Here is a 26,779-nt window from a genome sequence, read left to right on the forward strand (position 1 = left end):
CATTATGTCTCCTCCTCCTCCAAACCAAATTATTACATGCGTATTCTCTCTCTCTCTCTCTCTCTCTCTCACACACGCACTTTTTGTAATTCCATTTTTTTCGTCATTCATCCTAGCTAGCTATTAAGTATTAATTAATTACATACTTGCTGTCTAAGTGTCTACGGCAAGCAGGGCAAAGTCCCCTCCTCAAGCTCCTCCACCCTCCTCTCCTGCTGCTACTGCCTGCTTTCCTGCTTTCCAGCTTTCACTTATTCTCTCACTTTCTCCTTTTAAATATATTTATCATTGTTCACATTTTATGCTCTGACTTAGACCTCCTCCTCCTCCTCCCCCCAAAATGAGAATGCCGGTCCTCCTCCTCCTCCTCACATGGAGATGGCGATGGAGATGGGTTCGTATTTCCGATTCCAACCTATCATTGCTCATGTTTTTGTCAATCCTGCTGTGTTCTACATCCTCAGTGTCGTCGTCATCTCCGGCTGTTTGCTCGGAAGCAGATAGAGCCTCCCTTCTCAGCTTCAAATCCAGAATTTTCAAGGACACAACACAAATGCTGTCTTCGTGGACGGGCAGAGACTGCTGCGCCGGAGGCTGGGAAGGTGTTGAGTGCAACCCAGGTGGTAGGGTTACTGTCTTGCAGTTGCAGCGCCCAGCTTCCGGACGTGATTACATGAAGGGGACTCTCGCCCCTTCTCTTGCCAACTTGAATTTCTTGGAGGTACTCGTTATCAGTGGGCTGAAACTAATTACAGGTCCAATTCCTCAGAGCTTCTCCAATCTCATCCACCTCACCCAACTCGCCCTCGAAGACAACTCCCTCTCTGGCCCCATTCCTTCCGGTCTAGGCCGTTTGTCCTCCCTCCAGAGCCTCTCCCTCAGCGGCAACCGTTTCAGCGGCCACATTCCCCCAAGCCTAGGCCATCTTCTCCATCTTCTCCAACTAGGTTTAGCAAGAAACTCCCTCACAGGTCCTATCCCACCCACCTTTCTAAATTTCCATGCTCTGCAGTACCTTGATTTGAGCTTCAATGCCTTGTCCGGCCCCATTCCAGATTTCGTAGGTCGCCAGCTGCAAAACCTTACTTACATTGATCTCTCCAATAACCAGTTATCTGGTCAGATGCCCATTGCCCTCTTCAGCTTGTCCAAGCTTTTGGACCTGTCCTTGAACCACAACCAACTGACTGGCATCATCCCTGTTCAGGTTGCCGGACTCAAATCTCTCACCACTCTTTCGGTGAGCGCCAATCGACTTACAGGACGTATTCCGGTATCCATTTCAAGATTAAACAACCTTTGGTACCTCAATTTATCCAGGAACGGGTTTTCAGATGCTCTGCCTGAGACCCTTGCCAGGGGCATTCCTTCTCTCTTGTCCATAGACTTGTCTTACAACAATCTCGGTTTAGAGAGCGTTCCATATTGGATCAGAAGCAGACAACTCAGAGATGTTCATCTTGCTGGCTGTCAATTGAGAGGATCCCTCCCAACATTTACAATGCCTGATTCCTTGACCTCTATTGACCTCTCTCACAATCATTTTACCGGTGGAATCTCAGAGCTCCTCACCAACGTGACAAGCTTGCAGAGCCTCAATCTCTCCAACAACCAATTGAAGTCGAATCTTTCAGAAATCAAATTGCCTGACGCAATTTCTTCCGTTGATGTGCACTCAAATCAGCTCGTGGGATCTCTCTCAAGAATCTTAAACGACAGGACAAGCAGTTTTTTGGAGTTTTTGGATGTCTCCCATAACCAAATTTCAGGTGAAATTCCAGAGTTTAAGGCAGGCTTGAGGCTCAAAGTGCTCCACATGGGAAGCAACAAGATTTCCGGTCACATCCCCGATTCAGTTTCAAACCTGACTCAACTTGAAAGGTTTGATGTATCAAGGAACCAGATGACAGGCACCATCCCTACAAGTTTGGGGTTGCTGGTGAAACTGAAATGGCTCGACGTGTCCGTCAATGGGCTCACAGGAAGGATTCCAAATAGCCTATTGGGGATTGAAGGGCTCAGACACGCAAGCTTCAGGGCAAACAGGTTATGCGGAGAGATCCCACAAGGGAGACCATTCAACATTTTCCCTGCAGCTGCTTACGTGCACAATTTGTGCTTATGTGGCAAGCCAATGCCACCTTGCAGGGGCAGGGGAAAGAAACAAGAAGCAAATATGATGAGCCAGTAAGAGGCTGACTCAGACTTGAGAAAACATGAGCATTTTCATTGATATTACATGTAATATACAAAACAGCACGTAGGACAATCTCCGGAAGAGCCAAGATCCATGAAAGATAGTAACTTATTATCTATTTATCATATTCACTTTTAACTTAAGAAGCCTCATCTGTTTACATACCTAGAATAGAAAATGTACGTTCTTTCCTATGTCAAGCTTATGCTTACACATTCAAATTAAAGAGAATCATTTGCTTCAGAAAGTGCCTCGCAACGAAAACAAGAATTGAGACCACCAAGATTGCCGAATAAGAAGTGGAATAAATCAAATGATGACAACCGACTTATTTTCAATGCACTTTGTAATTTGAAATGATACAGCAAGTAAGCACTAGGCAATTCATGTTTCAACATACGCCAACCAATTATAACACAAAAACACAAATGGAATTGAAATGCTCAACTACTAGATTTGCATTCACAAGTCCACCAAGAAAAAAGGATGCTCGTGAATCAATGAAGAACGATATATATTATAACTAGTTTCAGGAAAGCCGTAGATAGCTCAGATACAACCAGCCTCAGAATTTACAAGAATCTAGAAACATGCATCAGACTCATTCCCTCCAAACAGAGAGGAACATACAACTTTCTATGAAAAGGTTTGTCAAACTAGACCAAAACTAGTACGCTAGTACTACTCCTCATCACCATCAGATATTTCTTCCTCCCCTTCCTTCTCTGAAACTTCTTTCTCCAAAACCCCTTCAGCTGTTCCACCCTGAATTACCACAAAGAAAAACCAATATTTAGCGAAAGCTAAAATAACAACAATAATAATAACACATTCGACAACTACAATGAATAAGTCTTACATCGCCATCTCCTGCAATGTCACTCTCCAGTGCTCTTTTGTACTCTTGTTTAAGCTCAGCAGCTTTATCCACATAGGGCTTCTTCTCCTGAACACATTTTACATCAGACACAAGAAGAAAATAGGATCAGACAGAGTCTAATTACCATTTCCTGTCCACAGGATTAGATTGAAGGTCATGACCAAAACCATAAAGAAGAAAAGACAAATGAATGCAAATACAAACCTCATCAGTCATAGACTTCCACTTCTCACCACCCTCCCTTGTAACCTGAAATTCCATTTTAAAGTTACGGCATTAGAGGTTGCACAAACTCATCAAATCATAGCATATTATACAATAATGGAGTGCTGAAGTTGATAACACTATATACCGTCTTAACACCTTTGGAATCAGGATTAGCCTCCTTGTAGGATTTCCTGAAATCATCCCTGCAACATACAAAATCCCCAATTGACCTCAAACAGCATCTCACACAAAACGGACATCATTCAAATACGCAGCAGATACAGCAGTTGTACATCATTGATAACAGGTCAGAGAAACAGAAACAACAGGTGAGAGGAGAGATACAGGAAGAGGAAGAAGGCAGTGAGAGGGCGCTTGGGTGCATTTGGATCTTTGTCCTTCTTGGCTCTCTTTGACATCTTTGGATGTGATGTGGCGGTAGTGGACCTCTTTCTGCAAATATAAAAAATTGAAAGAAAGATGTGATACATAAATCTCACAACAGAGTGACAAGTGAAACGGAAGAGGAGAATGAGAAGTAATTACCTCTCAGTCTCAGTGGGAGGCTTCTTTTGCACTTCAGTGGGCCTTTCCACAACTTGAGCCTCTGGAAATTCATCCCATTTCCCAATTCCCAAACAAAGGAAAATCAGATATGCTACTCTCATTTCTCAAAATAAGTAGAATAGAAATTACACAAAAGATAAACAAGGCAAAAAAAAAGAAAAAAAAAACAGCAACCAATTACGCACTGAGATTGAGCTTGATTTTGGCATCGAGGCTACAGCTGTGCATGGTGATGAGTGCCACTGGCACGTCCTTGTTGCACTCATCGCTGCAATTTATCACCCATATTTAACTCAATTATTCAACACAAACACTACACATCTAATCGACTAATGGATAGACCCTAAATCCAGAAGAATTTAACAAAGGAAAAAGGAAAAACAAAAGGATGGGGAGGGGTTCAGGGTAGCAAACCATCGGGCAAAGGCACTGCCATCCTTGCCGCGAACGAGAGAAGGTGGTGGTGCTGTTGACATTGACAAGGAGTTCTCCTCAGTCTCAGTGGCCTCCACTCTCTTCCTTGACCCTCCTCCCATTTCTCTCTTCTTTTTCTTTTTCTTCTTCTATGAAAATAAAATGAAATTATGAAAGGAACTGAGCGGAACGAATACTAATATATATTCATATAAAAATGTTTGAGTTTGAACTTTGATGAAAATACGAGGGAAAATTTTAGAATCCCCGCCCGCCAGGATTTCTTATCATCCATGTTTGTTTCCTGTAACTTTCCCCAATTTTTGACGGTCTAGATTTAACGCCTCCTGTGCTTTCTTTTTTCGGTCGAGTCTCTTGTGCTTTCTGATATGTATGTACATCAGTACATGTACCCCCGTGTTCTCAGCTTCATTAGTGGTTTCTTTATTCAGCCCATTCTCTTTTTATATTGGGCTCACAGTTTGGCCCGCAGTTAAGCCTGACCGGAGCTCGACCATCCTCCCAAATGGCCGGATCGGATTCCAAGCAAGCTGGCCTGGGCCTTTCGATTGAAACCAAGACCCGGCCCAATTATGAGGCTTATCCGACCTTGTGGACAGGTTCGTGTTCGTTGAGATGTGACTCAATGTATTTCCTTGTTCCAAGGGAGGAACCAAGCAAACATGGTTGTACTTGTCCACTCTCCATCCAACTTTCTCTCGTACTCGTACAAGAAGAAGTGAGATGAAAGAAGAAAGCAGGTGGCATTGCACGATAATTACTCCAAATTCCAAAGCACAACAAATGCCCCACTTATTATCCTCAGAGAAATGCTAGTAAGACTCACTTTAAAAACGAGTTTGACAAAAACTTCTCCTTCCATGTGTTTTCAGTTGTTCAACTAAATTTTTGTTACTAAAAATTATTAATCGAATACCATGACCCCTTTGTCCTTGTAAAATTAATTAAACAAATTGAGATGTTACAAGAATACAAAACTAATTATCCTCCACAGTAAATGAATTTGTAAATGTGTTGAACTGAAGATTCCTCCTTTTTTATATTAGTTAAATTTATTAATTTCCTACTTTTATTTTAATTTACATTTTAATTTTGGGGTTGAGACTCTCCTAGTTCTAATTCAAGATCTCTTCCATTGTCCATTGTTCTAGACGCAACACTAGTCTGTCTGTCTCCGCCTATCGTCTTCTCCCCTCGCCTGCGCTGCAAACCCTATAAACGAGTGTATGACAAGTGCAGTGACAATCGGCCATTGTAGCTTTTGAAGGTACGATTTCTCCTTTGTCCTCTGCATTTTAATGAGTAAAGTTTTGAACTTGATGACGAATTGACCCACTGGAGCTGCCACCCACTGCATGTTCCATCTTTGCAATTCGTCCTTTTCTTCTGGGTTTAACTTAAATATTCTTGTTGGCTACCTTTCGTCTCTTCCAAATTTGTTCCAGTCGTTCAATTTTTCAAAGGTTTCTAAGGAGATTTTTATTTATTTTTTATAATTTGGTAGGATGTTATGAGAATTTTGTAAGCAAAATCCTATTTGGAGACGAGAGGGTCAAGTTAATCAGGTCTTTGCGAATTGTGATGATACGATTCCAAAGTTTTGTGCTTTTGAGGTTAGATTTACTAGCAACATCAAGTTTCAATAGAAGAGCTTTATCCTTTTGGTTTAGGTTTACTATTAACATCAGGGTTCCCTAGCAAGCGAGCAGTCTACCACCTCTTTTGCTGAGTTCCTGCTTGGAAACTTCACCCCGAGATAATGCTGAAAAATTTACTTAAATTTTATGATGGTCAATCAAATGATCATTTAAACTTGAATCCGATGATTATCAAGGGTCAATCAAATTACTCATGTCGACTGCCTAAGTCCTAGCACATATACCTTGGTATACGTTATACCCATATGAAGTCAAGCGATAAATTCTTTTCCACTGGCTTGCATTGTTCGGTGAAATCTTTTTCATCCTTAATCAGAAAAATCAACTTACTTTTGTTATATGCTTTTGTTTTGTACTGTAGTTATTGTATATATAAAATGTATTTCAATTCCCAGAAAAGTTTATGAACCTTCCTTTTTGCCTCTTTTTTTTTTGTGCACTTCAAAATAATCTGCTCAACTTATAAATCTTGTGTTTTTTGAAGAAGGGGGGATGCCCTTTCCTTAGATGTTTGGTCATGCGGATCATCTTCATGATTTCTTTGATTCAACTTGGAGACATTGCTCTTTTTTAAGTGGATGGATTGGCAGTTTAATCTCAAAATACTGCACGTACGTGGTGAGTCACTTTTAAATTTTAGTAAAACCTGTTGCTCCTCTGTTTATATTGCTGCACCAAGAGATATTAAAAATACTTCACAATTTCAGATTGGGTTACCTGCAAGGAATTCACTTTCTAAGTTGGCTGAAGAAAGGGAAACTCAATTGTCAACCTTCATGGCTCAAAGGGAATTTATAGATATTAGTTCATCGGATAGTGAATTAGAGATAGAAGAAAGGGAATATGGCAACAGCAGAGTTCTTCCAAGCTCGCTGTCTGGACCTGGCTCAAATCCAAGGAGTAGAGGTTAGATTGGGTTTTGTATTTTAATGGCCTCCCTATGTTTAGAATAAGTTGTATGTACTATTAATTACATGACAATCGGTTAAATTTGCAGATTATTCTGGGCAGTCTAGAAACGTGCCTTCTCCTAGAAGAGCATATGCGTCTAATGGCAACTCTCCTAATATTAATCCGCACACACAGGTGAAACAGAATTTTAATCCCAGTTCAAGTGATGATATAAGAACCTCAAATCGACATGCTGCTCGAGCACATAATGGTTATGCAGAACGGCCTCAAAGTAATCATTCACAAATTTATAATATTTCTGTTAAGGACTATGAAGCTCATAAGAGGACCCTTCCGCCGTCTATGCAGCTATCGGCACCAAGTACTTATGCAACTAATGGCAAGGGCCTTATGAGAGACTATTCAAGTAGGGGCTATGACAATGAATTTAATAGGTCTGAGAGCAGTGGGAGTAGGGGCCAGCCTCCCTCTTTCATGCATGGAAAGTCATTTTCCACTTCACAGTTTGCTAGTTCAAGTGACCCTGCATACCATGGTGGGACAGGTGACGATAGGGTGGCTGGCAGTGATGAGAGACTGATATATCAAGCAGCATTAGAGGTATTTCCGTACCATTTCTGACATTGTTCCATTGCTATTATTGGTGCAGTACGCAATTTAGTCTTGATTTCTTTGTGAGGTTCAGTAAAAGAAAAATTATCAGGGATTGAACATTTGTGAAGAAACCTTAACACGATCAGAAACCCAAAAGGGGCCAAAACCATGTATTGTGCAAAATGAATTTTGTTCAGTAGTCTTTTGGTAAGAAAGAATTAATTTCAAGGTACGAATCTTTGGGGCCAAAACCAGTTTGAAAGGGAACAAGTATGTCCCTTTCTCATGTTGTGCTAGTAATAAAAAATATCTATAGTCGTCTTTCCTTCCATGTTGTCGTAATTATACAGAGAGATGGTGGGTTTATGCTATTTCTTAAAGTTGTTGAGGAATTTATGGGTAAGACAGATCTCATTAATTGCGATTGTACCAGGGTGTAGCAATTAAAATCTTAACAGGATTGGTCCTAGATATTGTTGTCTTAGTTGCAATCTTGCAGAACAAGGAATCCTCGTTAAAGGAAGTTTGGTTCTTGCAGGATCTCAATCAACCAAAAGTTGAAGCTACTTTACCTGATGGTCTTCTGTCTGTCCCTCTTCTACGACATCAGGTTTTTCTCTCTTTTTATAATTATTGCTTTCATCATTCTCTTGAATTCATCATTTTCATGAACTCAAGTTAAGTTTATGCCCATAGAAAATTGCTCTGGCATGGATGCTTCAAAAGGAAACTAGAAGTCTGCATTGTCTAGGTGGAATCTTAGCAGATGATCAGGTTATTCAATAACTTCTGACCTCTAAATCTAAGCTTAATGTTCATATTTATGCGCTACTTATATTCATAATGCTTTTATCTTACAGGGCCTTGGTAAGACCATTTCAATGATTTCCCTTATACAAATGCAGAAGTATTTGGATTCAAAATCAAAATCTAGAGAGTTAGGCAATCAGAAAACTGAAGCTTTAAATTTGGATGATGATGAGGACAATCCCAGCGGTGGTTTGGATAAATTGAATAAAACTGAGCAACCTGATCATCTTCGATCAATTCCAGAAGTTAGTACATCTTCACGGTCAATCAGAAAGCAGAGGCCAGCAGCGGGTACATTGGTTGTGTGTCCAGCAAGTGTTCTTCGACAGTGGGCTAGGGAGCTGGATGAAAAGGTTGCAGAGGAAGCAAAGCTGCGTGTCCTTATTTATCATGGAGGCAGCCGGACGAAGAATCCTGAAGAACTGGCTAGCTATGACGTGATTCTCACAACATATGCTATTGTAACCAATGAAGTCCCAAAACAACCTTTAGTTGATGACGATGAACCTGATGAGAAAAATGGGGAAACTTATGGAGTACATTCCGATTTTTCAAGTGATAAGAAGAGAAAAAAGGCTTCGGTTGTTAATAAGAAGAGAAAGAGGGGCAAAAAAGGAATTGACAGTTCATCTATTGATTGCGGTTCTGGTGCACTTGCAAAAGTGGGTTGGTTTAGGGTGATACTAGATGAAGCTCAGACAATTAAGAATCACAGAACTCAAGTGGCTAGAGCGTGTTGTAGCCTTCGAGCAAAAAGAAGGTGGTGTTTGTCTGGTACTCCTATACAAAATACAATTGATGATTTATACAGTTACTTTAGATTTCTTAGATATGACCCCTATGCTGTATATAAGTCATTTTACAGTACCATTAAGGTTCCAATATCGAGAAATTCGATCCAAGGTTATAAGAAGCTCCAGGCAGTTCTGAGGGCTATAATGTTGCGCCGAACAAAAGGTGAATATACTGTTCAGGTTATTTGATTTGCTTGATAGTTGGTGGATGTTTATATTTGTGCACTTTTACTAATCCATCAAGTTGGATGTCTTACACATGAGGCTTTGCTTTCTCATATTGAACTAGGCAACCACTTTCTGTGAGTTTCAGAATTCCATATTGAGAAAGGGGATATTTTCTGGCTGAGAAATATTGGCAAAAATAGTATGGTCTTAAGCCATGCTTTGTAATTTGGACTTGCTTAAAACATCTTTTGTTTCATTATTCAGTTGTTTCAGTTGTGTGCCCAATTACGTTATGGTATTTTGTTGTTTATTTTTTTATGAAAATATTCTTAACTAGTTCTGATTTACTATTGTGCATTTCTGTTCAAGTTTATTTTGTGATGTGGTAGTTTATCTGATCAATTTATTCTAGTTCTTTACGTACTGTTTGGACAAACATGTTCCTAGAAATTGTTTGTCACCGTGTATGTAGGTTATTAATAAAGTCTGTTATTGTTTGACTCTGTGAACTAATGCAGTTGTGGTTGTGCTCGTCTAGTTTGACAATTTGGTGTAATTTTGACTTAAAACTCATTGGTGCTTATCATAATTATTTATTTTATGTAGGAACATTGATCGATGGGCAACCTATAATTGAGTTACCACCAAAAACAATAAACTTGAGTAAAGTGGAGTTCTCATCTGAGGAGCGTGCTTTCTATACCAAGCTAGAAGCTGATTCACGCACTAAGTTCAAGGTGCATTCCGTTTCTTTCATTTTATTCTACTTGAGACATCTGATATTTCTTTTGAGTAATTTGAGATGTAAGTGACAAATGCTGCTGGTGGATTTATTAATGGGAAATAGATCTGCGCTGTTCTAATGGACCCTATACATGCTACTTAGTTGGATTTTTTGAGGTAGATTAAATTGCAGACTGGTACAGATAGGAATTCCATGGTATAATATTTACAACCTGCAGTTTGTGGAAACCTGCAGTTTTGAGGAAGATTCATTTGCGATCTCATGAAGATTTAATTTGGGTTTATAGATATTCGTATGCTGATATGTATTGTGTGAGTGTCTTGCAGGCATATGCCGCTGCTGGCACAGTGAATCAAAACTATGCAAATATTCTTTTGATGCTTTTGCGCCTCCGGCAAGCTTGTGACCACCCTCAGCTTGTTAAAGCATATGACTCTGACTGTGTCGGGAAAGATTCTGTGCAAATGGCAAGGCGACTCCCAAAGGATATGATTTCCCATCTTTTGCATCTTCTGGAAACTTCATTGGCCATTTGTCGTGTATGCAAAGTGAGCTTTCTTGAAACCCTTCCCAACATATTTCCCTTGTAGCTTATAAAGGCTTGTAAATCTTTGTAGACTTAAAAAAAAAAAAAAAAAAAATTATGTTAAGTTAATACGAAAACAACTGTTTTGGAACCGGTCAGCTTCGTCGTGCACACGTGGAAGGCTTTGATGACTGCCTGTTCCAGTATTAAATGCAGAGTGTTTCAACTCTTTGCACTTCCTGTTTAGGATAGTTCCTTCCTATAAATCTATGTTCTGCTATGATATAGTATAAATACTATATGCTTTTAGTTAAGGGCTCAGCCAATTATAGGAGATATAGTGCTTGTACTTACTATGTGAAATTGGTGTCTGCATTTCGATTAGTTTAAAGCAAAGCAATTTGTTTTCTTTTGTCATTTTCTCGATTTATTTCTCCTATCTGAAAATATGTTATTGAGACAATTAGGTTTTATAGCTGTTAGTAGCACAGGACCTAGAGAAGGTCAGTGTCTCCTTTTCTAATTTTCCCAGTATACTGTGCATGATTGCAATGAAACCTTATAATAAATAATTCCTTTGCATCATGATGCTTAAGATTGAAACCATTGACTTCCTTTCTTAGCTCTTGTTAATTATTATATACTTAAGCATATTATCTCTCCTGAATTGTAAAAGTCTTTCTTGTGTGTCTAACACATTGTTTTAAGCCAAATTGACTTTAAAACGTTGAAAGAAAAGTATAGTCACGATTAACTGGTTTTGGGACGTTTGAATAAATAAAAAAAAAAAAAACAACTGGTTTTGGGGAGTTGGGAGGAATCTCGACGCACTTAACTAGGAAATTTTTGTGCTGAAGATTCTCTTTGCGAGTTGTGTCAGATTGTTAAAAGAACATTGGGTGGGCCTTTTTAATTCTTCCTAGTATTTGATGCTTTTGGCAGGATCCACCTGAAGGCCCTGTTGTTACTATGTGTGGCCATGTATTCTGCTATCAGTGTGTTTCAGAACACTTGACGGGTGATGACAGTACATGCCCTGATGCTGGATGTAAAGAACAAGTTGGTTCTGATGTTGTTTTCTCCAAATCCACTCTCATAAGTTGCCTCTCCAATAATCTTGATGGTACTCCGATGAATTCTGAGTTGGGCGAGAAATCAATTGTGTTACAGAATGAGTATAGTTCATCTAAAGTCAGAGCTATTATTGAGATTTTGCAGTCACATTTGGAACATAACTCTACTGGAAGCAATGGAGACCCTGCTTTTGGAACCGAAATCACAGATAGTATATATTCTGGCTTTTCAAGCTCACCAAATAATGGACCAATCAAAACGATTATTTTCTCCCAGTGGACTGGCATGTTGGATTTAGTTGAGGCATCATTGAACGAGTATTGTATACAGTACAGAAGGCTTGATGGTACAATGAGTCTGGCATCAAGAGACAGGGCTGTCAAAGATTTTAACACTGATCCTGAGGTTTTGGTCCTTGTCTTGATAAATTGCTCAAATAATGCAGAACTGCTTCTACTTTAGTTGTTCATTTTTACATGGTTAACCCTTTTCCTACCTCAATCTGGTCATTGATTTTAACATCTTTAGTGGTTGAAATATTTTGTAGATCATTGTTATGCTCATGTCACTAAAGGCTGGAAACCTTGGTCTCAACATGGTTGCTGCATGTCATGTTATCCTTTTGGACCTGTGGTGGAATCCAACTACTGAAGATCAAGCTATTGATCGGGCACATAGAATTGGACAGACCCGACCTGTTACTGTAACACGTCTCACAATTAAGGATACAGTGGAGGACAGGATATTAGCTTTACAGGTATGATCTTACATTTACTATTTCTGCCTTCCATATTCGATTTGCTGTGCCGATGTACTTTTTCTTTCGGTTTTCTTTTCTGCCTAGTTCTGATTTGTAAAGAGAAAAGGTTACTGTTTTTTCTGTTATATTTAGGAAATATGTATCTTTTAGGCTCACATGAAATATCCAAACGGAATTTATGTCAGATCTACGTCGTCATATTGTGTCATTGACTACCATGTTTTGCAGGAAGAAAAGAGAAAAATGGTGGCATCTGCTTTTGGTGAAGATCATGGTGGGGGCTCTGCTACACGTCTGACTGTCGAGGATCTGAGGTACCTATTTATGGTCTAGAACACAACCAAGCGATTCACAATCGTGTTTTTGGCTTGGGTATCTTTGCTGTCTCAAAGAAAAGCTGATCAGGACACAAAGTTTTTGAGAATTGTAGCAGTAGCAGTTGTAGTAGTAGTGCCCGATAATGTAGGCTCTTATGGGACTAATGGATGATTTGCATCCGAACCTGCATCTGTGTTTTTTTTTAACTTCCCGGGCCGAAGACGGCATTTTTGTTCCCATTAAGTGGTGAGGAGCGAGCGAGCATAGGGCTAGGGTGACTGACTGTGAATATTTTCTAATCTATTTTATTGTACAAAAAGTCTGTACTAGTAGTATACCTTCCTTCGTTTTAGTTTTGTTAATAACATGATAAATGTTGTTTTATGTGATAATATTTGCGATTATATCCGGAATCTGAATTTGGTAGCAGCTCTTGGTTTCCCACCAGAAGCATAATACTCTATTAGTCTGGTAAAATCTTTTAATTTTGTGTTTGCTATTAGATTCGTGTGAAGTCAATTATTGTATTATTATCCGAACTTGGGTAACTATTTGTTTCTGGGTTGTTATACATCTGAAGAATTAAGCAACAAAAAGGAACATGGGTTATATAAAAAATTCTTGGGTGCTTCGGAGTATCCAGTACTCAAGTATATTTTCAAATAAAGATATAATGGCTAAAATATCAAGAGTATCCAAGAAAGTTCCTGTTAGATACAAAATACATCACATTCAATTAACAATATTATGATGAGAAGAAGAACCTAGTCCTGGTGAGGAAAAGTTGATGTCTTGAGCTCTTTAATTCCACTCTCCAGTCTCCAGTAAAATGTTGAGCAGTACTGGTCGACCTGCAAGGAAAATTGAAAGTTGTATTGCATATCCCAAACGAGCAAAGCTAAGCTAAACTTACAATCGATGAGTGAGTCATTCAGTCATATATTACTTTTATTGATTATGTTCAGAGCATCAATCTCACATAAAAATAATAATTGACTTTGTATGAACTTATAAGTAACTAGACTATTTTTCATATTGTTAATTAGTTTTTGGTGGAACATCAACTTTCTTCATGGTATCAAAGCATATTATCCCGCGTATGAAGCCAAATTGCTACACGTGCTCCATGTTACCCGGTTTGTGCTAGGTTAGAAAACTAGCCACACGTGAGGAGGTGTGTTGATAGTACCAATCTCACCTCGAAAAAGAAAAGAAATTTGCATGTGTTTATACAACCTCATATTGCCCATCAATGTTAAAGTAAAACCTCTATTCCTTACATTTTTTCGCAATTTTCACCAACAAATTCCGACTTTTTATAAAAGTCGTCATCATGATACATTCCCAACCCAAGGATTGTTGATACTTGATAAAACCAGGGCCTTCCACTACTCCTATTTTTATCTCTAACCTTGATCGAATAAATTAAAAGAGAAAACAAGAATAACAAAATCACTACTTGTATTCAGTAAGTCTTAAATCTTTATGGTATTCAAACACATTATCAAGAGTCTGTTTGATTATCATTTTAGTTTTTACTAAATTTAAATTTCATTGTTTTAAAAACTGAAAATAAAAACAAAAATTGAAAGCGAAATGGTTACAAGTGATTTTCTTGCTAATATGAAAAAGGAGGAAAGGGGGCCAAAAGTGATGTAATTGAGTCTCAGATGTTTGCAGAAAAGATGAAAAAGCGAATGCCTTTATAAAAGTGATTGCTTGAATGCACTCCAACTTGGGTTGGGGTAGGTAGGCCAGAACTGAAAACCCTCGAGTGAGTAGTCAGTGAATACTACTTACTGTGTGTTGGCTTGGCATCACATGACATGCACGTCCAAAACGAAAACGGTGGTGGGGTTGCTGCCCTCCCAAAGGCCAAAGTAAGCTCATGATTCCATCTCAGCCTCGGCCTTGCTCGATCGATTGAATCAAAGAGAAAGAGAGAGAGAGATAAAAGAGATAAAGGAGATAAAGAGGGATGAAAAAGCTGTCGTGTTGTTGGTTAATTATTGTTTTACCTTTGGCATTGGGGCAATGTTTTAGAAAATGTACGATCAATTGATCATCTATGTTTATGTTTTTGGTCAGCGAATATTGACTATAAGAGGGCTTCTCTTGGAGAATCCGGATTTTCTTTATGAGGATTCGGAGATTCGTAAATTATATTCGTTTATCGTACATCGCGCAGTCAGAAATTATTTTAGATACTTTTATTTAAAATTAAATACAAACAAAACTTAACAAAAACTGATCACAAACACAATTTACGGTCCGGAGAGGATCCTGTTGGTCTCTTGGATCCTCATTCCTCATTATTAATGGTCTATTATATTTATTCCTCATCTTTACTTGTTTAGTTCATACTACACACACACACACACACACAAAAACGTGAAGTTTCCTCTTTTTTGACACACAAACGTGAAGTTTCCTCTTTTTTGACTCTCTTCATTTTCTTGACTTTTGAAATGTTTGATTGGTTTATATCATCGGTCATCTCAAGTTCCTTTTATTCAGCAATAAAAGAATTTTAATTCATGCTTATTTTGACTCGTTAAAATTTTTTGTTGACAACCTTAAAACGAATTTTCGTTGCTAAAGAGGATGTTCATTTATTTAGCAACTGTTTCTCGAGAACTATTTCATTATTAAAAGTTTATTTATTTGAGAGAAAAACGTGAAAGAGAAAATGAGAGAAACTGATACGGTTACCTAGCTTTTAGAAGCTAGTTCATGGTATCATATTGCGCCAAATTATTAATCAGCCAGGTGAAGAATGCAAAATTAGGAGGCGATACACATTAGGGGGAGCATCCAGGACACATACATGTTGTACTCTTTTTCCTTCAACAAGGATTTTTCGCATAGGTTTTTTCCATACAAGGTTTTAACGAGTCAACATAAGCATAATCAACACTATATCAATAATCCAAGCAAAGTTGTACTCTTTTTTCTTCGCTACGATTTTTCCTACTAGATTTTTCCTAGCAAGGTTTTAACATGTAATTGATAGTCTGATATAGATATATGGGCATCCAAGGAGAGTGCTATGAAACGGGTGTGGATGACCACGTAAAACAAGCGTGTGGAGATGAAAGATGAAAGAGTAGAAGCCTTATATGGCTTAAATAGTGGAAGTTTGATTTTTACAATTTTGGTGTGTAAACTTTTGCCATGCATTAATTTGTATTGTAGACTTTTGCATGTTAAGGGTTCTATATAAAGAGCATGCAATGTATGATAAAAAAATAAAATAAAAATACAAGAAAAGAAGACTACTATTTTCCTTAAGATTATTGCCTATCTTTTCTATTCTCATTTTCGACTAATATCAGTAAAGAAATAAACATAGCGATACATTAATCTCGTTCTACTACAATCTTTGACAAAAATTCTCTCATTTTTTCTTATTAATAACACTAAAAAAACACTACTCCATTTACAATATTTTATATGTAGTCACTTCAAAAGAACAAAAGCCACACGAACATATTTTAGAAAGTTTCACTAAGACCCTCTTAGGACAAGATTAACTAAAAGACTATCTACTAAAGCTCACTTCATTGAAATCAATATATATACCTTTGTCCAAATAATATATAGTTGAACTTGAATTTAATTAAGCATATGTTCTAGGACAATATCAAAATTAAAGGGAAAAAAAAAAAGGGAGAAAAAGGAGCTGCTAGGTACCAAATATAACAAATAAATAGTTTAGCAGACATTAGGTCCAAAACCTACAAAACCATTGGCTCCATCAAATGAAATTTGGATGCCCTCTTGCTGGATGTTGCCTATTATGGAAAGTCCGGAGGGCGAAGGAGCAAATGCAAAGCAAAAAGTGCCTTTGTCGTCCACCGGAATCAGAAAATTGCTGGCCGGAAGCGTCAGGATGGGCCCACCCGAAAAATAAAACGACACGGTCGGCACCCTAACCGACACGAAGCCGTTCAGGTCATAGCATGTGTCAAAAATGGACACTCCCGACGACAGCCGAGGGAGGCTGGCCGTCTGCTGAAGAAAGGTATCGCGGAAGGCCTCGTAAGCCAACGTAGGGAACCTCGTCACGGCGGTACCCGTGTCCATCACAACCCCTCCGTACCCCATCTCGGTTTGGCCGAATACATCTCCGGAAATGGGTACCCGCATCCCTCCAACTCCTAGACCCGCCAGCCCCACAAAATAGAAACTCGGGGCCTGCGGGTTCCGGATCAGCGGGACCCACGAAGCACCCACGGGCATCGCCCCACGACCGAACTCCAGGGACCCTCCTCCTCCTCCGCCGGCTACGTTAGTACTTGTAGTACTAGATCGGCCGCCACGGCTGACTAAACAGTAAGTGAAGGCACCTCCGGTCAGGCCGGCGAGCTGACCGACAAAAGACATGGGCCCGCCTCCAAGGCCCAAGAGACCAGCGGCTCCCACAAACATGCCGCGATTCATGTGGCCGCAGCCGATGGCGACGTTTCGGATGAGGGCGCGGCCCAAGGTAAGAGTTTCCAGGGCAAGCGTGCCCTGGGTGTAGGATCCGTCGCCGTAGGAGGCCTCGTAGCGGCATCGACCAGAGTGGCAACCGGGGTTCTGGAGGCGGCCGCAGAGGGAGGAGTCGCAGGAGACGCCAGAATAGGAGGCAGAGCGGGCGGGGTCAAAGATAGGGTCGGACTGGTGGTAACACTCGGTACAAGGCTGGCACTGAACCCACACGATGTCACTGCCGGAGTCAATAACCATGTATTGGTTTCGTGGCGGGCTCCCCACTCCTATCCTCACGAAGTATTCTCCGCTCCCTTGCTCCATACCCGACACCACCCCCGACCCAAAATCCAACGACTCTAACTCTGAGTTTGAGTCGTTGAGGAGGCGCCTCGTGAGGCTAGCAACCCTTTTGGCATCCCTTTTCATGCGTGCACGGAAAAGGTGGCTATGAGACGTATGGCTGCCGCCATTCCCATTCCTGTTTGAATATTGCGACGACATCTTATCTCTGTGAACCACCTTCGCCTTCCATTTTTCTCCTCCGGATCCGCCATTAGTGCTTCTTTCATCTTCTTCTTCTTCATGATCTGATTCATCTTTATCATCATCATCATTTAATTTGCTGCCGGTGGTGGTACTTCTGGTGACGTTGTATGCAGCCCTAGGTGCCCTGCTATTTATTTGAATCGCCATGACTATTTCTTTCACGTTCAGCTCTTGAAAATCAGGGTACGTTGGGGAAGTAGTTGTAGAATTGGTGATGGTGGTGGTGGTGGTGGTGGCGGCGGCGGCGGCGCAGCTGCTAATTAGGAGGAGGAGAGCGGCCACCGTTAGCAGTAGTAATAGTGCTACTGCGGCTTTCACGCGTACGGCTGCCATGGCTTGTCTTTAAGCCTACTCCTAACTCCTACGTACTGTATTAAGTATAATAAGCTATTCCTTTCTTGCAATTTGGGTTTGAAATAGTTGGGAGATGGGATGTGGGATTATTTGGTTTGGGATTTGTATATGCAATCGCATATATAGAGGGAGAGAGATCGAAAAGGTGAGATGGAATAATTGTGTGATTCCCCATTTGCCCATGATCGATGGGCTCGGGTCTCTTTTGTTTTCATATTCCATTTTCGATTAATTGATGACATGAGAGGGAAGTCTAATATCTTGACTCATGTTCTAGGTTAGCTGGTAGCTATAGCGACGTTTCTTCAACTTTACTTTCTCAGTTCTTTTTCCTTTTGGATTAATTGAGTGACAGCTTCACCACAGGATGCCATCCATCAAGTTGTAATTGATGTATAATAGACGGCTGAGACGATCGAATGGAAGTTTAAGAATGCGTAAAATCCACAGCAAAGCTCAAGCATTGTAGTATATATAAAGATTTGGGTTTCGGTGTTTGATTTGGTTTGTGACCCACCGTTTCAAAGAGAACGGCAACGCAAAGAAGGCTCACCGTTTTGTCATGATGTAGTGACAACTTTGGCCGAATTCCATTGTTTACTAGTCCAAAACGAGACGTTAAATTTTTTAAGTGTTTTCCGTGTTTTGTTACTTCTTTAATTTGTTTCCTATTTGTAAATGGTGCGTGGCTAAGGGGCCCTATATAGGCAACCTTTAGTGTGATATAAAGTTGTATCATATCATTCCATCTATGGACTCAAGTTTTCTCATTTATTGAGAGTTTCATATTAGACTAACATATTCTGGCTTATTTTGTGTCCACGTTATGCCAATAATGTTGGACGGATATCATTCACGCACATATAAGATATAGATATAAACATTTTTCGGAAAAAGAAGGGAAAATGATGGAAAATAATAAAAAATTAAATGAGAAAATAATTTTGTTTTTTATTTTTGACAAATAATAGAATATTGTATTGCGAGAGAGAACACTCTCACAACAAAGATGCATGATCACAATTAAGTGTATCTTGCTACAAATATTTATTTTCCTTATATATATAGTTAGCCTTTTCCATAAGCTTTAGATAGACACCATTGGAGGTTTAAAAGTGTGATAGAATGTGTATTATTATAAACAACAAAATTTCTACGATATATAATGTACTCAGTAGTGTTAAAATAAGTAGGCACTATTATATTATGTTTCTTTCTTTTAACACAAACACTGAATACATGTTCTAGTACAATATCCAATAGTCTTGATTATGAGTGATGTAGAGCTTATCTCTTATAATGAAATAGGATTAAGGGACCAAAAAAGAAAAGAAAAAAAATAATCAAATGTTGGAATATCCAACATAAAAAAATAAACAAAAACCTGAAAAAATACTTCCCGTCTTTTGCCGATGATGTCTCCAATTCCCCTTGGATATAAATTCTTCCTGCAACTCATTCACACTTCGCTACCTCCATAGCAAAACCCTATCAAGCCAATCTTGTTTGAGATTCCTACAGTCACAAATTTATCAACAATCCAGTTTGCAATGTATTTTTTTTTTTTTATAAAAGGTGAAACCCAGGACAAATGTTAAAATGTATTTTGGCGTTGCTTGTCGATCATGTGTATTGATCACAATTTCATTTCCCCCACCCAATTTTCAACAATTCTTGAAATTTTTTCAAGTGTGAAGTGATTACAATTGCAATCAACGTTTGGCATTGGGAAGTGCGAGGATTTTGTCTAGGTGACCAAGGATGAATTGATGGAATACTTTTCTGAGAAAGTTGACTTCCTTAACAAGATGATCCTCAACTGAAATCCAAACCCATGTACTTTGTTCTTGCGTAAAGTTTTTGCATCTCAGTCGAAGAATTAGTATCGACTCTTGATGGAAGATTAAAGCTGGCGCATGGAATCGTAGGTTATAGAAAGCCGAATTGAAAGTTTCTGTGTTCATGCTTTTCGAATTGTTATGTAATTTGTGTTCATTTAAAGCTTCCATGTAAATTGTGTATGCCTCATTTGAACACGATGCACAACAAGCTTATTTAATAGCTCTACAACACATATGGCTAAGTCTCAATGCCTCTGCTTGTTCCACCATAACCCTAAACTTGTTTGCTCCTTGCTTCCATCTTTCTATAATAAAGTGAGTTTGTATGACATCAATGTCTAGACGAACAAGAATTTTAATAATATGTTGACAAAGAGTTCCAACGAACTAAAATTTTTGACACTCGTATGTGCCCTCATAGGTTTGGAGATTGAACTTAACTAAAAATCTCTCAACATCACCATTTTTTTTTCATGACCACATACATAGGAAATTAATTGTCACTTCCCTTTTCTTCAACTTTGAGCCCATTGACATTTATCCATTCTTCCTTCAACCTTTCAAACATTTTTCGATTATAAACTTTAGACACATGCTTTAAAAGGAAGTCATTATCATCCACAATACAATATTTATCAAATCTGACGTGCTAGTATTTATCGAATCAAAATGATTCACTCTTGAATGTAAAGTCATGTTAATATTTGACAGCAAAATAGATGAAGTTTTATCGAATCTGACGATGATGGGTTAATTAACTACTTTCAAATAGTTTGGGAGGTTAATTCTCCAAAAAATAGTTCAGGGATCGTTTTCAACTGTGATAATAGTTCAAGGGTACAAACGAGAGAGATTTTTCAATCTATCTTGAACACGGATACATACGTCATATGTCATAATATAAGTGGAGGGAGACTTGAAAAAAAAAAAAATCCTTCACTTATATAATAACATATAGCATACCCTACTTGTATTCCGAGCACATTATTTGTCAGACAGTTTGCCAATATGTGTGTGTGTGTGTGTGGGGGCGCGGGCGCGGGCGCGCGCGCGCATAAGATGATTGCACAACATGATCAACATGCGCGCATGAGTACGTTGTTGAGTACTTCATCCAGATCCCGCAGGGCCACGGGGCCACAGGGCCCATGCACAGAAGGACAAGCCTGCCCAGATACTTTTCCATCGCACAATTAACAAGCATGGATGCGCAAACAATCAGGGGCAGAGGGAAATAGGAGCCAAGGTTGTCCCATAATCAATCGAGTCTGGAAAATATTCATTTGAGCGTCAATATTTGGTATGAGTTCATTTTGTGCTTATTAAATATTCGATGAAATGCATACTAGGCATATCTAGACATTTTACGTCAACATCACTCAATGAATTCTCTCTATATCACTCATTAGATTACTTTGACATATATATGTTGATATCTGTTAACATGTGCATAACAAACCTATCAAGTAAATATACAGATTTTTCTTTTACTCGTTTCGCGCTTTGTTCCTATCTAAAAAATTTGTATTTAATATTGGGACCCCCAAAATGTAGATTCTGAGAGAGAGAGAGAGTTGTATGCAACCCTAAACCCTAATTCCCACACACAAATACATATGGTTCATTTGAACGGCATGCAAGCTTGACAAGGCACTTAGCTTCAACTTTCAATAGCTCAGCTTAATTTTGTTATTTGCATACATGTACGATCAATAGGTACGTACGTACCTTAGAAAAGTAGAGTGTTTATTTATTTATTTATTATTTTTTTTTGGAGCAATTGGTTTAACATTTAATTGAAGTGAAATTAACGTAGGATAAAGAATATTAGTGTATGAAAACTAATATAAAATCGCCACCACCTTTCTCCGTCAATGAGTGCATTGTTAGTTTAAAAGCAAAGATTGCTTATAATCCAATTTTTTGTCCCTATAATGGTTGGCTGAGCTCACTCTTTTGGCAGAATTTGCTATATGAATACTTTTTAGTCTATGATTTCATCTAATAAGATTTGAATAAATTGAAAGAAAAAAATACTAGAAAAATCATATTTTGTAGACTATGTAGTGTAATGGTTGATAGTTGGATTCTTTCTTTAATTCATTAAATAAGGAATACAATTATATCATGTAATCTATAAATATATAGTTTAAAAAGATGATCTCTCTACCATCGCTCTAAAAAGAAAATCAATCGATGATAGCTGCCTAGCAGTGGCAATCTAGCATCAATAATAATAATTTCATAACCGAGTAAAGTATATTCAATGAGTAATGCTAGACTTACCACATATTTCTACCATCATTTGTATCATCTCTTTAATAAAGAACCCGCGAACGCATGTGGGTCCATTTCTATTAGAGAGAATAAGAGATAATGCAAATGATGGTACAAATATATGATAAGAGTGTCATTTTTTATATTCAATTGCTTTTGGAATTATAGCTAGAAATTCCATTGGATTTGGATATGTTGACGATCAACATTTTGATGTAAAGATCTACCTCGATCGATCAAGCAGAACAATCTTGATATGCAGCAATAATATGGCTTTATTTAAAATCACAAAAAAAATAATAAAAAATGTAATGTTATAAAACTAAATGACAGAAGCGATTAGCATTTCTCCACTAGCTAATATCGATGATATACCACTTCCATAGCTTCTTCCATCCCATCCAGAGGGAGGTTGCGGGTTCCCAAAGAGATTAAGATACATACATGGAGGGTTAATTATATATTCAAATGAAAATAATGAATTAATACGACAAAGACCGACCAAACTGATAGCATAGAAAATTAGGAAACAAAAATAAGTGGGAACATCACAGAAAATAAAAAAATGAATGAGTTGGGAGTAGATTATTTAAAGGTATGAGAGCACCATGGACGGACATTCCAATAATTGTACAATTATAGCACCTAAAAGTGGTTCTTATTTTTAATAAATTAATGCTAGTCTCTATCATTCTTCAATTAAGTAGTCTCTGTCTCTTATATCTCTTTTCTCTCTGACTCTCACTCACTTGATATTATGAAACACGTAGACATGCACTTGCTTCACATAATATTCTTATCATTCTGTTTCTGTAATTAATGTGGATGGAAAATTGACGATGGCATCGCAATACATATGATTTTGTATTTTTTCTCGTCCGTCTATATATGTAATGTAACTGACAGGCAACATATACACACACATAAATGAATTAAGAAGTGAATTCTGAGTTCCATTTCTTATTTTTCGTGGAAGATGAACATAACAACATGCAGAGATACAACTTAATGAGAACACGCACGCACTTATAACCAAAAACTGATCATGTAATTCCTGTATATTAATAATTAATGAGTCAAATCCAAGCTAGGGTAGCTTGTCGACAGAGATTTTTTATAAGCTTAATTATATATGCATCAAATTAAACAGCTGGTTGGTTGTTGGAACTGAGAAAGAAAACCAACAAAGTTTCAGTGCAAATTAAAAACTATCCTTTTCGGAACTATATCGAATAAATTAAGATCAGCGTCGCGCCTTCTCTCTTTAATCAGTTTTCTAGCTCTTTGATGATTGGTTTGGGCTGGGCCTGCTGGGACTTGGGCTCGGGCTCCGGCTGGGACTGCTGGGATTTGGGCTCGGGCTCCGGCTGGGACTGCTGGGATTTGGGCTCGGGTTCCGGCTGAGGCTGGGGTTGATGATCAACATCTTCAAAACCAGTAGAATGGCAAGTGAGTTGTTGAATGAGGGCCAGCAGCTCAGAACGCATCGTGGATTCCAAAGAAGTATCAATATGCTTCATGATATCTGGAAATCGATCACCATCATCATTTCTTTGTATCTGATCATCTGCACTACCCTTGTCATCAACAACCACCTTATCTTCTTCATCTGCACTGTTACTGCTAGTAGTACTAGTACTAGCAGTAGTAGGGCTAGAGGAGGAGGCGGCGGCGGCACAATAGTACCATTGGCAGATGACTCTAGCAACGGCCATGACATATAAACCACAATCATAGTAGTTGGTCTGCCGTGGCGTTGGCAATTGTTTAAAACAAGGGTCATCGTTCATATTATCAACCCCCCATCTAGACCTAGACGATGATGACGAGTCATCATTAGTATGTGCGCAATGATGGTTCAAGTAGAGTTGACGACGACTGTAGTAGTCAAGATGATGATCATGGTGTACCCAACGATAAGGGTAGTGGTGAAACATTTCATCATGATGTAACCCCCAAGGGTAGTCATTATTATTTAACCCCCAAGGGTTGTGGAACATTTGCTCATCATCGTCATTGTCGTCTGGTGGCTTCTTTTTGTCATTCTCGTTTGCTGATCTCATTTCATCATCGCCATTGTCTTGTGCTGGCTTCTTTGTGTCGTCGTCGTCTGCTGGTCCCATTTCATCATCGCCATTGTCTTCTTCTGGCTTCTTTTTGTAATCGTCATATGCTGGCCTCATTTCATCATCGCCTAGCGCCTTGTCGTCTGCTGGTTTCTTTTTGTCATCGGCATCTGCTGGTTCCATTTCATCGTCACTGTGGCCTGCTGGAGGAGGCGGAGGAGGGGGAGGGGTACACCAACGATTGTAATGATAATATGGATACCTGTGCATCATCAGCATCCTAGCCCTCTTACTACTTTTATTCTCATCTCTAAATCTCATGCAGCAGCTGTCCATTTTTGGGGGTGGACTAGTAGTAATAGAACTACTGGTAGATGATGGATGATCTTCGCTAGCAATAGTAGTGGAAGCAGGAGAGGCCGAGGCAGAGGCAGAGGCGCTATCTGGTGTTTCAATCATTCCAACATGTTTCTTAACTGCTTTATAGAGTTTCCAGGCATCGGATCGATTCATACTCCCAAAGCTGTCGTAATGCACAAATGTGTTTGATTTTCTGTAAAATACCAGCAAGCTCCAGTGAGTTCCGCCGTCATTCTCACCCACGTTCCGATTGTTATTGACCGTGAAGATGACAACTTGCTTTTTGAGCACCTCATTAGACTCCTCAAACTCCTTCAAACTCTCGGAATCCTCCGAATTTGCCAGCCAAAATGACAGCGTAGGCGGAACCAGAAGGATGTCATCTTTCGACAAGGATGAGTGATGCTTATCATCGCCTAACTGGTGGTGGGAATTATTGGAAAGATAGTTGAAGTAGAATTCAATGAGGCAATCATTCAAAAAATGCGGGCCTTTAAGCAGATCCAAGTCAGACCTTCTCAGTACAACCCCACCATAGCTCAACGCCTCCTCCCTTTGATCCATCAATGTTTTCATTAGAATCGCGCGATGAGCTCTGCCTCTGCTGCAACTCAAGCAGGAGGAAATTGAGCTTAACTAACAAACATCAAATTACCAACCACGGAATCAAAAGTGATGGAAACTGACTAAAGATTAAGCATACAAACATGCACACTAAATAGGATTCAAATCAAATTTGAAAACTTGTAACAATGTATATTGATACAGGGCATATACAGTTAGGTCAGGTATACCACTTGGTTCCCTGCCAAAATACTGAATTGAATGGATTGATTTCATTCATATGGTAAACCCCTTTCTATGTACATCGCGAGTCTCGGGCTTCAAGGATTAGGATTCCTTGGAAGAAAAGAAACCTAAATTACATATAATTACAATACTTATGAAATAAGGAATCCTACCCACCCCCTAGGCAATATAAATCTGTATGTTACAGTTTTATCAATAGGGTCTGATACTAACTCATGGTGTTATATATCAACAGACATAAATATGTCTATATATTATATAGAGATGGTCAATTAGAGTTTCAAGAACGCAAAATAAAGGTAAATTAAGAAAATTCCACAAGCAATAATATATATATGCACGGAGTCCTTGCAACCTTTTCTGAAGTCTCTGGATAGAGGTCGCAACTGCAGCAGCACCAGTACGGATTGAAAGACGGGTTTGATTAGCAAGAAAGAGTCTATATGATTAAAGAGCCTTGCTTGCACACAAGAAAAGAGAAGACTAGCAGTAGCAGGAGAAAATTAGGGTTAATTCTCCCACAAAGGAGAGAACCGTACCATCCACACACAATTTATACAATATATTCTTCCTAATTGCTTGTAAATCACACCGCAAATTAATTTCGGTGAATCCTTTCCTTATTGGATTTGGTTCCTTTTTCTATATTTATTTTATTTTATTTTTCCCTTTATTGTCTTCCTCCAATCGTACTTAATGCCTTACTCTCCAAGTCTCCTAAACCTAGTAGTAAACCCAAAATAAACAATAAAAAAAAAAAAAAAAAAAAATTCCAATATAAGATATGCCTAGTAATTGCTAGCCCATTGTGAAATTAAGCCCACTCCCTCTCCCTTGCTGTAGATGATATCGTTTGTTTAAAAAAAATGTAATCAAATCCCTCTCACGGATGATATCATTTGTTAAACAAAAAAAATGTAATCAAATTAGAGAGTCAAACGCAGATGGCACTTATCGCAGTGGCGAAAAACAATTATGTATATATATACTTTAGTGCATGTTCGATCCCTCTCCCCCTTACACTAACAATTTAATGCACTAACACTATCATTTGTTAAAAAAAAAAAAAATTAGAGTCAAACCCTCGGAATTTTGAACTCAAAATTAAAATCAGGTTGGAATCCTAAAACATTTAGGAATTCAAAGTTATAAAATTTTCAGCTATATAGGAATTAATAGTGCGAAACAGGTATTTTGTACCCATATACAAATTTTGTGCTTTGAGGGCAACTTATATGAAATGCGTTCAGTGTCATTTAACGTTTCAATCTCATCATTCAATGTAATATTAAAAAAAAGTTTCACATGACATCTTATTATTGAACTGGAACACCACAATAATAGTGAACTGGTAGTATCTAAAGTCCTCGCAAACTTTTGTTTCCAAATTTCCTATTCAATTCA

The 26,779-nt window shown here is 38.7% G+C and overlaps 5 protein-coding genes across 7 annotated transcripts; 2 read left to right on the forward strand and 3 right to left on the reverse strand.

Moving 5' to 3' along the window:
* The first annotated feature begins 170 nt into the window (after nucleotides 1-170).
* LOC137730581 (receptor-like protein 12) lies at nucleotides 171-2,323 on the forward strand. The gene has a single exon (XM_068469565.1). It carries the CDS (start codon nucleotides 341-343, stop codon nucleotides 2,189-2,191), a length of 1,851 nt encoding a protein of 616 aa, XP_068325666.1. The 5' UTR covers nucleotides 171-340; the 3' UTR covers nucleotides 2,192-2,323.
* A 369-nt stretch (nucleotides 2,324-2,692) lies between these two features.
* Nucleotides 2,693-4,500, reverse strand: LOC137732996 (high mobility group B protein 7-like). The gene is made up of 8 exons (XM_068472222.1): nucleotides 4,266-4,500; nucleotides 4,037-4,119; nucleotides 3,831-3,891; nucleotides 3,630-3,737; nucleotides 3,430-3,487; nucleotides 3,282-3,326; nucleotides 3,057-3,143; nucleotides 2,693-2,962 (listed from the first exon to the last, which is right to left on the reverse strand). The coding sequence occupies exons 1-8, from the start codon at nucleotides 4,385-4,387 to the stop codon at nucleotides 2,879-2,881; spliced, it is 648 nt and encodes a 215-aa protein (XP_068328323.1). The 5' UTR covers nucleotides 4,388-4,500; the 3' UTR covers nucleotides 2,693-2,878.
* A 768-nt stretch (nucleotides 4,501-5,268) lies between these two features.
* On the forward strand, nucleotides 5,269-13,103 carry LOC137731900 (helicase-like transcription factor CHR28). 3 transcript variants are annotated; one of them, XM_068471152.1, is made up of 13 exons: nucleotides 5,269-5,553; nucleotides 6,429-6,562; nucleotides 6,652-6,850; nucleotides 6,942-7,030; nucleotides 7,163-7,456; nucleotides 7,989-8,060; nucleotides 8,147-8,224; nucleotides 8,311-9,217; nucleotides 9,829-9,959; nucleotides 10,294-10,515; nucleotides 11,436-11,972; nucleotides 12,115-12,324; nucleotides 12,556-13,103. In XM_068471152.1, the coding sequence occupies exons 2-13, from the start codon at nucleotides 6,452-6,454 to the stop codon at nucleotides 12,658-12,660; spliced, it is 2,955 nt and encodes a 984-aa protein (XP_068327253.1). In that variant the 5' UTR covers nucleotides 5,269-5,553; nucleotides 6,429-6,451; the 3' UTR covers nucleotides 12,661-13,103. The 3 variants fall into 3 exon arrangements, with proteins under 3 accessions (XP_068327253.1, XP_068327251.1, XP_068327252.1); XM_068471150.1 differs by having other exon boundaries at nucleotides 6,942-7,456; XM_068471151.1 differs by having other exon boundaries at nucleotides 6,432-6,562; nucleotides 6,942-7,456.
* Nucleotides 13,104-16,016: 2,913 nt separating this feature from the next.
* Nucleotides 16,017-18,081, reverse strand: LOC137732475 (protein ASPARTIC PROTEASE IN GUARD CELL 2-like). The gene has a single exon (XM_068471787.1). The coding sequence runs from the start codon at nucleotides 17,998-18,000 to the stop codon at nucleotides 16,360-16,362; it is 1,641 nt and encodes a 546-aa protein (XP_068327888.1). The 5' UTR covers nucleotides 18,001-18,081; the 3' UTR covers nucleotides 16,017-16,359.
* A 5,115-nt stretch (nucleotides 18,082-23,196) lies between these two features.
* Nucleotides 23,197-25,172, reverse strand: LOC137732352 (uncharacterized; the record flags this gene model as incomplete). The annotated part of the gene is given in 1 exon segment (XM_068471661.1): nucleotides 23,197-25,172. A coding segment is annotated over 1 exon segment (1,765 nt), but the record flags the coding sequence as incomplete, so codon positions are not given.
* Nucleotides 25,173-26,779: the final 1,607 nt, after the last annotated feature.

The sequence above is a fragment of the Pyrus communis genome, chromosome 4 (assembly GCF_963583255.1).
Source record: "Pyrus communis chromosome 4, drPyrComm1.1, whole genome shotgun sequence".
Taxonomy (NCBI): Eukaryota; Viridiplantae; Streptophyta; class Magnoliopsida; order Rosales; family Rosaceae; genus Pyrus; species Pyrus communis.